The sequence below is a fragment of the Cyanistes caeruleus genome, chromosome 1 (assembly GCF_971803275.1).
Source record: "Cyanistes caeruleus chromosome 1, bCyaCae1.hap1.1, whole genome shotgun sequence".
In the NCBI taxonomy this organism is placed as follows: domain Eukaryota; kingdom Metazoa; phylum Chordata; class Aves; order Passeriformes; family Paridae; genus Cyanistes; species Cyanistes caeruleus.
In genome coordinates this window covers 149,789,615-149,800,867 of record NC_141701.1, presented here as the reverse complement: position 1 = coordinate 149,800,867, position 11,253 = coordinate 149,789,615, and the positions used below count along the sequence as shown (strand labels likewise).

The 11,253-nt window shown below is 39.6% G+C and overlaps 1 protein-coding gene across 12 annotated transcripts in view; it reads right to left on the bottom strand.

Moving 5' to 3' along the window:
• Positions 1 to 2,277: 2,277 nt before the first annotated feature.
• ADCYAP1R1 (ADCYAP receptor type I) overlaps positions 2,278 to 11,253 on the bottom strand; it is a 140,558-nt gene continuing 131,582 nt past the window's right edge. For 4 of the 12 annotated variants that reach the window (XM_086866878.1, XM_023922020.2, XM_086866898.1 and 1 more), the window contains 3 exons: positions 5,619 to 5,748; positions 5,348 to 5,389; positions 2,278 to 2,617 (listed from right to left, as the gene is read on the bottom strand). In XM_086866878.1, coding sequence (XP_086723004.1) covers positions 2,408 to 2,617; positions 5,348 to 5,389; positions 5,619 to 5,748 — 382 coding nt within the window. In that variant the 3' untranslated portion in view covers positions 2,278 to 2,407. Of the gene's footprint in view, positions 2,618 to 5,347; positions 5,390 to 5,618; positions 5,749 to 10,991; positions 11,076 to 11,253 lie in introns of all 12 variants that reach the window. The other 8 variants (XM_086866834.1, XM_023922018.2, XM_023922015.2 and 5 more) reach the window with 4 other exon arrangements.

Here is an 11,253-nt window from a genome sequence, read left to right as displayed (position 1 = left end):
AGAACAGATTATTCCCATAAAGGATTATATAAGTATTAAGTATTATTATAATTAATATTTCTTTCACAACTTTCTGAGACCTTTCTTTTTCTCCTTTTAAAAATAAGTAAACTAGGATTATCTTTAAAAATCTTTGCTTAAAATGACATCAAAAGTATTTTTTTCTTTTTTACTTAAACTAACAAAAACCAGTGAAATTAAAAGCTCACACTCAGCTGACACTAAAATTCTGAGTATTTCACTTTTTTTTCCTGTTTTTAATTTATTATCATGTCAACTAACACTGAAGAACAAGCCTGAATTTTGAATTTCCTGGTTACTATTAGTTTCAGTTCAAAACTTCACATTTAAAATGCCATTTTCATCTTTGTTTGTAATATATGCATACACATACACGCACATATATATATATTTGATATATATATATATATTTCTCAGTTCATAAATTCATGAATCCAAGATGAAGGGAGCGCTAAGGACGGCCCTCAAAGCCTTTTTTTTTGCGCTGTATAAAGACTCTTAAGAGTTGACATCATCGACACTGGATTGAAGTAGATTTGTAGCAGTCGTGGCTTTAACTACAAGGCAAAGGTCGAAAGAACATTCGAGTTCCTCTCCAAGAAAAGCAGTAAGACCATTGGTGGTGAAACAAACAGAATATTCTGAGAGAGAGAGAGAATTGCCAGGTGTGGGAAGTCATCCAAAGTCTTTCCTTCCGCGCAATCTTAGCGTTCAGTTTAGTTGTTTGTTTTTTTTTTCTCACCAAATTCTGGTGATTTTTTACCTTCCAGGGTGATCCTGCCAGGTCCTTCTCGTGCCTCTTTGCTCCAGCAGGGAAGAGTCAGCACACAGAAGTCAACCAGGTTGCAAAGGCACGGCGCTCTGCGTGACAGCTCTGCCCCCAGCCACCAACGCCACGTCCGGCCACTGGAGCAGAGCGTCCAAGGTCACCTGGAGGGAAAGGCCACCCTGGAACTGACTCTTACTCTCAAGGTGGGAGGGAAGGGACAGTTATTTTTGTTATTCAAAGAGTCCAAATGATCAATCTATCAATCGATGCCAAAAATAGAGCTATATCTCAACTGCATGGCCCTTTTAGAAAATTCACAGCTTAGCTAGGACAGAAAGCATTCCTGGGAGTGTCCCTGGGTATGGAAAAGCACAGCAGATCCCACTGCTCTCCCCTGAAGTTCCTGCGCTGATGTGCAGTTTCATGTTGGCACAGCTGTTCCTTTAAATCCATTGGGAATGTCTGACTCAATCCAGCCATGAACTTAATTTTCTGGAGATCCTCCTGAATCAGCTGGATTGATCAACCCAAGCATGTTAGCTCCATCCTAAGGCTCCAAAGAGAAACACTGCGGAAATTCACGTGCCAAAAGACAGGGACAGCTAAGACATGTTGGACTAGGGAATAAAAAAATAGGCAAATCCAACCCAAAAATGGAAACCAAGTGGGAAAATGACAACGGTCAGGTCCATTCACAGACTAGGATCAGTTTGGCAACCAAGGATCACAACTGCACAGCAATCACTTTGGACGGACACGGATTACTCGCAGATGCTCTGAAATGGGAATAGTTGAGTGGGTGGGTTTGGCCTCTTGTTTATCTTTTAAACATTCTCCAGTAATGGCCTTGAGTACAGCTGGGTATTTACAGTGACTGTTAAAAAGAGATATTTACACATTTTCTTTGCTTTTTGGAGGAGAGGAGAGGAGAGGAGAGGAGAGGAGAGGAGAGGAGAGGAGAGGAGAGGAGAGGAGAGGAGAGGAGAGGAGAGGAGAGGAGAGGAGAGGAGAGGAGAGGAGAGGAGAGGAGAGGAGAGGAGAGGAGAGGAGAGGAGAGGAGAGGAGAGGAGAGGAGAGGAGAGGAGAGGAGAGGAGAGGAGAGGAGAGGAGAGGAGAGGAGAGGAGAGGAGAGGAGAGGAGAGGAGAGGAGAGGAGAGGAGAGGAGAGGAGAGGAGAGGAGAGGAGAGGAGAGGAGAGGAGAGGAGAGGAGAGGAGAAAAAAAGAAAAGGAAAAAGGAAAGGAAAAAGGAAAAGGGAAAAGGAAAAAGGAAAGGGAAATAAGGAAAGGAAAAAAAGAAAGGAAAAAAGGAAAGGAAAGGAAAGGAAAGGAAAGGAAAGGAAAGGAAAGGAAAGGAAAGGAAAGGAAAGGAAAGGAAAGGAAAGGAAAGGAAAGGAAAGGAAAGGAAAGGAAAGGAAAGGAAAGGAAAGGAAAGGAAAGGAAAGGAAAGGAAAGGAAAGGAAAGGAAAGGAAAGGAAAGGAAAGGAAAGGAAAGGAAAGGAAAGGAAAGGGAAAGAAGGAAAGAAAGAGAGACCTGTACCACCACCAAAACTATTATTTCTTTTTTTTTTTTTTTTCAGGGGTTGGTTTTTGGTTTGCTCGTTGCTTGCTTTGCTCTCCTCAGCTGCTCATGTCGCCAGGTTCTCCGCATTTATGCTGGACATCCGAATCTGAGAGCTGCTCTTGCTCAGAATGGAGAGTTGTGTCCCCCCGTTCACTCCGCTGCTCGCTAGAGAAGGATGGCGATGTTTGAAATCCACAGCAAAATACCGGTTGACTTTCCAGCTCCTCCATTTTCTCTTTATTTCTGATTGCACCTTTAGGGAGAAACTTCAAAAGGTCATTTTTTATGTACTTAGCCGCTCGAGGACATGCTGACAAATTATCAAGATTAGAAAAAACCCCACAATTCAACAGAACTGTTTTTAAGGTTATTATTAAACTCCCCATTTCAGCAAAATCTGAAGTTACTTCTCCATGGCTGAAGGAGATCTGGGCATGTAGTGGGGAACTACAGCCCAGCCCAGGCTCTGTGTCTGACTTCAGATAATTTAGGATCAGCCCAGAGATGCATGGAACACCTGATCAACAACACCTGGAGGAAAAAACAGCCTGCTTTAATCAATGGCCAGTACCAAAGATACAATAAGGAGCCAAAGAAACCAGCAATCAAAAAGTACTGAAAATATTGAAACTCCTTGTGCACAGAGGCAGCTTCTCTCACCTGCCATTAATGGATGGATGTTTACAGGAAACTTTGCCTCCTGCTTTCAGATCCTCTCCAAGCAGACCAGCTCTAGGATTGAGGTACATCTGTGCCACCCTCCTTTTCTTGAGAGATTTATTTTGTGGGTACCCACAGTAAATTACCAAGAGTAAAACAATCCAAGGTCAGAAGTTCAATTAGGTAATAAGCAAATAATTCCACAGCTTTTCTACTTTTCACTCATTGCCAGTTTTCCGGCAACACTGCTGGGTTGTGAACAAGTGTATAAATACATAAATTATATATATATATATAAATAATATAAATATATAAAGTAGTAAAGATTTTGTCTAAGAGAGATTGTAGTAGCTCAGACCATTGAGTACTCTTTCCTGTATCATATTTCCAAATAAAATAGTGTAAGAACAAGGAAATAAGTAGAGATGTTTTCCCAATATATCTTTCCAATCTCCAATGAGCCTCTGTGTCAAAGACGTTTGTCTTGTCTCTAAAAGTCCTTGCTAGATTTTCCTGGATCAATATTGTCAAAATGGATCAGTAAAAGTCAAAATGCTATACAAGGGCTTCAACTGTATGAACAAAAACTACAGAGAGAAAAAATCCAACTGGAAAATTTACATTCTCCTTCTAGGACCTCCAAATTTTGGTTAAAGCATAGATATTTTATAGATTAGGTAAAGCATAGGGTTATATTATCTCTGTAAAACTGGAATAGTGTTTACATTTGGAAGACAGTGATATTCTGGACATTTTCTTGCTGTAGGAAATTTAGTGTCGGCACAAGACATTCTCTAATTACCATTTTCTGATATCTTGAGAGGGAAAACAGCTTTAATCAACCTGGTTGTGTTGGTTTGGCTAAGAACCATCCCACCACATGCTCCTTCCAAGGGGCTTCAGGAGACCTTGACTGTGCCCATGAGCAAAGGTAACCCATAAGTTTGTTTGCTGAGTTTGGAGATTGTTGTGGTTTATCTGAGAAGGAATCACAAATATTAAGGAGTTTGAGACCTTTTTGTACCAGAGATCAGCAATGCCAGGCAAGACCTGCACTCAGCTCCCTTGAAAAGAGGAAAAGAAGGTGATTTTAGGAAAAGACTCCAACTGTTGGGCTGCACAAGAGTTGTGTAGCAGTGCAAGAGAGAATGGATGAACTCTAGATGTTCCATGTTCCTCTTAAGGCAACACTGAGCAGGGAACCCTTTTCCATCAATTCAGGTGTTCAGTTCCATCAGATAAACAGGCAGGGAAATGAAGATTGGAAGAGGAGAACCAGAAAAACCACAAATGTGGCCAGCAGCAGCAGCAGTTTCCATGTGCTGAGAGGAGTGTGAGGTGTGTGAGGCACACAGAAGGTATCTGGAGGATGGCTCTGGGCATCTGACACCCTTGGCTGTGTTTGTGTAGGGATGAAGGCGGCAGGGCTCAGGAGAGAAGCTGGCACCAGTTGAGTGGTGCCAGCAAAAGAGGCCAAGGACACAAGAAAACCTGGACTTGAAGAGTTTGACAATGTTTCCCTCAGCCCTTTCCTACGAAAGCTGGCAAGATTTAGAGTGGGTGGGTGATCTGCAAGAGGGGACCGAGACCACACTGAGAGGTAAACAATGGTTTTTGTTTAGCCTGGCACCTTATCACTAATGGTGTCCTGCAGGTATTGAGATTGCACCCTACCCTGTTCCACATGGAGCATGGAACGGTTTGGGTTGGAAGAGACCTTAAAGGTCATCTCCTTCCACTCCCTGCCCTGGCAGGGAGACCTTCCACTGTCCCAGGTTGCTCCAAGCCCTGTCCAGCCTGGCCTTGGACACTTCCAGGGATCCAGGGACAGCCACAGCTGCTCTGGGCACCTGTGCCAGGCCCTCACCATCTTCATCACAACCTCAGTGATGGAACTGAAAGCACCATCACCAATTTGGCTGATGGCTCCAAAATGGGTGGTGATAGGGACATGTCAGAGCTCTTGGAGAGAGTTGAGCAGGCTGGGAGAATGGGCTGAAAAGAACAGGGAAAATTTCAACAAAATCAATCCAAAATTCTGCACCTGGGATGACATTTCAAAAAAGACCTGTCCAAATCCTAAGCCCTGAGCCATCATCTCTGGTCTCTGGTAAGGCAAATGTTTTGGTTTGGTAAAGACATCACAAATCCTTTTTTTTTTTCCTTTTTTTTTTTTCCTTTTTTTTTTTTTTTTCTGAGAATTGTGAGATTCAGACTAAAGTATCAGGGATTATGGCAGATGATGAGTTAGAATGGACAGTTGGAACAGTAGTTACTCCCACAAGAAAATGGGATGTGGATGACAGGTGAGGGACATTAAATATTGAAAGTCTTACCTCCCCATTCAAGAAGCAGTAGAGAACAGCAACAACAAAACCCTAGGGAAATGGGAGAGAAGAAGAGGAAAAAGTAATTAAAATCCTGAAGGAATGTCAGAAAATAACTGGAGTTAAAAAGAAACAACAAGCGAACAACCAACCCCAAAACCCTGGTACACAAAACATACACGTAAACGAGCAGAGACACGCTCTGAGAGCTGTGCATGCAATGTAGTTATAAAGAATAAAGATTTGGTTGTAAGGAAAGGTGAATTCAGTGTGTAATCACCTGGAAGGATCCCAGTCCCAGTTCAAACACCAGCCTCTCCCGCTTACTGACATTCTCAGGAGAAAAGGCAAACACCGTGTAGTGAATTCCAAACAAAGGGATCAGCAGCAGGGTGGAGCGAGCCAGTCTCCTGTCACAACAGAAGGAAAGAACTTTAATGCAGCCTTGCAATTAGCAACCTGCATTTTAATTAAAGAAGAAAGCACAGAAAATATTTTGCTGACAGACTTTTGGAAATACATACACGGCGTAATTATACAAACAAATACGCAACGTTCCTATTTGTTCCCGAAGACTGTTTGCACACACACTGCAGTTTGCTCCCCCTTCTTCACACTGCTACAGTAATGGCACATTAATTATGCTTAATGCTCTCTGCTGCTATTTTCATTTGCATTATTATAAGCAGGAATTTTCTCCTACCATGCCAAAAAACGAGGGGAATCTTGCTAAGGGATTCAGACTGCTACCATGGTACAATTATAAACCTCTCATCCAATTGCTTAATCCCAGTGGAGTGTTTGAAATCACTTATTTTTGTTGATTTTTTGTGTGTGTGTGTGTGTGAGATATGTTTCTGCACAGCAAAAGAAATTCCAAAACAACCACAAAAATAAAGCTAAAAAACCAACAGCCATACAAATAAAAGTAACCCCCTTGCATGTTCTCGTACTCACAACTGTTCCTGAAGGTTTGATTTTGGTCTCAGTTTATGCTGTTGGAAACCTGAGTGTAATTCCACTGCTTAACTACTTCGCTGCTTCAGAATAAAGGGGCTTAAGAGGGAAATTAAGCTCAGCAGATATAAACAAAAGGGCTGGGAATGAATGTTTTACATGTGAGAACTAAACTGGTGAAATTCCCCCAAAGCAGGGGCCACCCAAAACTTGTGCAGGTTTTGTTGAATGTCACTGATTGATCAACGAGCAAAAAAAAAAAAAAATAAAATAAAAAGAGCAAAGAAAAAGCAAATGTTGATCTGAAAAGAAGGCAAGTGCTTTATTAAAAACAAAGTGACCTAAAAAACCTCCAGGACATTTTCAGAAGGGAAGAATATAATTGATTACGTTCAGGTAAGTGAAGAAGGCAGATGGAGGACAAAGGAAGGTAAAAAGCCATAAAGATTATTCAAAGAGCTGCGTATTTCTTAAAACTCAAATGTCCCCTCTGCTTTTATCTATTTGGTGCATTGCAGACAGATTTGAGATTGCTGATACAAGCTCAATGATAACCCAAAATGATGTGTTTGTTTTAGCAGCACTCAACATTTAATTAACACACTCTCAAGAATTTTGTGAGCACAATTATCTCCAGTAGAGCTCTGGGATGTGAGTGCAGTGCTGGTGCCTCTCAGTCAGACTTTGGGCCCCAATGGGGATAAATTCATCCCAACTCTTGCACCAGAGCCATAAATCTGATGGACACCAAACCTCAGGTCTTGGTGGAAGACCCCACAAACCAGAGAACACTGTTCTTGTGGGTAAGAAAACCAGACATTGGCCAAAACCTTTTGAAAAGAGAGGAACAACCTCAGAACAGGGTGATGAAGAACATTCAGAGTGCCCAGCTTTGATGTTCTCTAAAAAAATTAATCTGTACAGGAGTGAGCCAGAGTAAAAGAGTTTTTGGAGTGCTTTCCAGTCCTTTTTCTCTATGGACATGCAATCAGGATAATAAAAAGGAACAGAAACATTGAGGAAGAGATGTAGAATAATGTTATCTCTGTAAAAAAGGGATGTAAAGAATATTAGTGTCTTGAACCACTCATGGAATTAGAAGAAAAATCAAATTAAAGGTAATAAACTGGACAAAAAAGTATAATCTCTCCATATCTTCTATCATTTATATTCAGACCTGGTGGCAACAACAGCAAAAGGATAAATGTTGTTTTGATCTATAAGTCAGAATAGAACTGTCTATTAATATGTTCTGTCTCACTGCACTCTTGGGAGATTAATTTAGGGGCAGATACAGGGGGAGTCATTTTTTATTGTCAGTTTTCTGGCATTAATCATACCTGATTAATCACACAATTAGTTCATAGGATTTGGAAATATAATGCCATCGTCAACTTATTTAAGGTGTTATCTTCAATAATGCCATAAAAATGAGGAAGAAAATCTATTAAATCACATATTCTGAAGTTTATAGATTATTAAGATCAATAAAGAGGCAAAGCAGATTTTAATCATAAGAAAAAACTTACGAGAGAGACATTAATGCTTGTATGGATGATGATAAATTCCTTTTTTTGAAGAACATTGGGAAGAGAGAAGACTTAAAGCAGGTCCTGTGAGATGGGTAAATTTATGGGCAACAGAGAATGAAAATCTTAAAGGATACAGTGAATTTCTCAGGTGTGTAACAGCCTAAGATATTAATCCTCTTTTCTTCCCTTACTCTTTCAGACAGGAAAGAAACTTCTGGGGGTGGGTCTAGAAGTTCTGAGGACAATAATTGTTCAAGTGGCTGCTTGGAAGATAATGTTCTCCAAAAAAGTCTAGCAAAAGCCTTGATCACACTCCCACAGAGAGAGGAGAGTCTTAAAGGTATTTTTTAAAAAAAACAATTAGAATATCAATTTTTGTGGAGGCTGACATTCTGTTTTCCAGCTGTTATTTTCCTTAAAATCACTCAAAGCATAAGACCACCAGTACCATGTGGACTTTTCATTAAGTGTTAGTACAAACAAATAACGGTGTCCTCTGTTCTCCCTCATTCCTCTATTGAATGATGAAATTAAAAATTCATTGTAAAAGAAACACAAAATAGAAAGATTGCCTAATTTGACCAGTATTTGAAGGAATCATGCTTTTATTTTTCCATTGCACATCCACATTTATTAAGGAGACTGCTGAAGGCTCAACCTCTCAACCTTTTTGAGAGAAAAAAAAAAAAAGAAGCAAAAATCTCCAAACCATAGATTTTGAAGGAAGATTAAATTGTTTTGCCATTTAGTCCTGCCTCTCTAAAGTTTAAAAGCTGTCCTAAATGAATACTTTGATCAAATATTAACTTCTTCAATGAAAACATCAAGGTCTGTAGTCCTGAAAAGCAACATTCACCTCACCGAGGTTTGGACATACCTGGAGTAAATATCAATAATATAATTATTTTTAAAATGTCTCTGAAGTCAATGAAGAGAAAAATACACTTTTAAAACATGATTTTTGTGTGCTACAGATGTCTTTTTAACAAGAGGTGACTCCTGTTGTAAACCCCGTGGGTACTGAGTACATCTATTAATGTGTTTATTGATTAACTTAATGCTCTGACATATCTGCAATGGTGGCATCTATTTTCAGTTAAATTAAATGCACACCTAAATTTTCTTTATAGTCTATGAAGAGCAAGGATCACTGACACATAAGGACAAATTCTCTGCCCTTAAGGAAATTCTTATCACGTCCTAAATCTATCCATTGACCTCAAAGGGAACCTGGAGTGAGTTTGTCACACAAATTTCTGCTCTGTAGATTTGTGAGGTTTAGATTAGAGGAACCCAATTTCTCTGGCCAAAGGTACATATCCACCATCTCTGTAACAAAAAGAATCGTGACAATATTTCAGATTGAAGGAAAAAGAGCAAACCATGAAGGCAAAGGGTGTCATTAGTAATGAAATGCTCAACACAGCTCATGTTTAATAAACTGAAAGATCTATTTTATCACAAAATGCTGAACATATTACCATGACTTTCAGGAACCTCAGTAATCTCCCTGACAGATCTTTTCCAGTCTTTCCCAAAAATTTAATCAGGTCTGTAGCATCACTTCCAAAACAGCTGAGGTTAACACCTGAACATCTGAATGATTCCAGATTTTCAAGTTTCCCATGCATAAACCACATCTTCACACCAAGGACTTGAAAACCAGGGAAGCTTACCAAGACTCTCATGTTTCAACAGACACAAAAATCATAGGTTTAAATACCTCCTGTTTAGGCTGAACTCTTCTTGCCCTTCACTAGGCAGAGGATTTCACCTTAGAGAGTTATCAGTCTCCCATCTTTCAGAAACATTGCATTAAATGTAACTTTTGGTTCTCTGCAAAGGCCCAGCATGATGTCTGTGCTGCATCAGGACGTCCATTGGGCAGTGAACTTTTTATTTCAAATTATCTCCTTCTAAACCTAACTCCTAGTTTTACCTAATTGTCCTTAGTCTTCAGCTGCTCTCTGTGTAGAAGATGGAGCTGCTCCTTTTTCTCTTCTCTATTTCTATCTGATTTTGCATAGTTCCAGTCTGTTAACTGAATATTTTTCAGCATCTTCATTGTTCTATATCTTAAATGCCTTAAAGATATATGAAGTCACACAGAAAATTCACTTTAATTTTTTTTTTTCTCCAACTAAAAAACACAACCATATAAGTTGTTACATTATTACATATATTACATTACCATATAAGCAGTTAAGTTACAAACCAGTCTTTTTTCCTTCATGGTGTCTAAGGTAACTACTGAATATTCTTTAGCAAAACCCTGGAGTTTTGGGTCTGTTTGTCAGGACGCCTCAGAGAATGTTGATTCACACTTATAAAACTGCTGTAAAATTCAGGAGACAGATCATCAGAAAACATATAATAGATGTCTGAAATTTCACCTCATCTAAACAAAATGAGAGGATGACTTTGGAGCTCTTTTCCAATCTTAATGATTCCATTTCAATCTGTGAAAACCTGTGGGTGTCTTGTGCAAGGAGTCAGGTGGACTATGGGATAGTGATTAATTCACACAACTCTTGGCTGAATGGCTTTTATTCACTCTTCTGGATGCCTCACTCTGCATTTGACAATGTTGGACTGAAATTGATGATCCTGGAGGTCTTTTCCAACTCAGTGATTCTATGATTCTGTAACTTCTGATGAACACAATTCATTTTGATATTAGGTCAGCTTTAGCTTTTCCTCACCCCTGGGTGTTTATTAAGTTAACTTCACTCAGTTCAATGGACAAAGGATGTTTTATACCCACTGAGGGTCTGATTAACTCAATCTCACCCAGTTTTTCTAGGAAACTTTCAGGTGAAACATTTTCTCTCAGCATGAAGGTGCTCACCTCTTTTCTGTACAATAAAGAGCAGCTATTAATTCTGTACAGACACTACCCAAAACCATAAATAGCATCAGCCATAATCAAAAAAAAAAAAGAAAAAAGAAAAAAAGTTAAAACAACCTTCAAATCCTCGGTCGTGGCGCATCAGCAAAAGCACAGAACAAGAACAACAAAAAAAAAATTCTACATGCAACAAGAACTAAATGAATGCTTTGCTCTCTGGCAACATCTGGTCACTTCCCCTCTGCTCTCATCCATTCATTTAATTGCAACATGCGTCATACACACACAGTAATGTCACAGGAGTGCGTACACTTACAGGGTAATGGTTGATAGTTCTGACATCTTGCAAGAGTGCTGGTTAGCCCTCTTAGGCTTACAGTAGCATTTCTGAACGCAGCTGCTAAATATGACAAGATTAGCATTTTTTTCAGCATATCGTGAACAGGCCAAGGTAGGTCACTTTCAACACATTTCATGAGACAACGTCACAAAGATGGAAAGCGGACACGACAGAATGGAGTTACAGCACGAACCAGCTGCTTGACTGAAGCAGAAATTAAAAAATTAAATAAAAATTA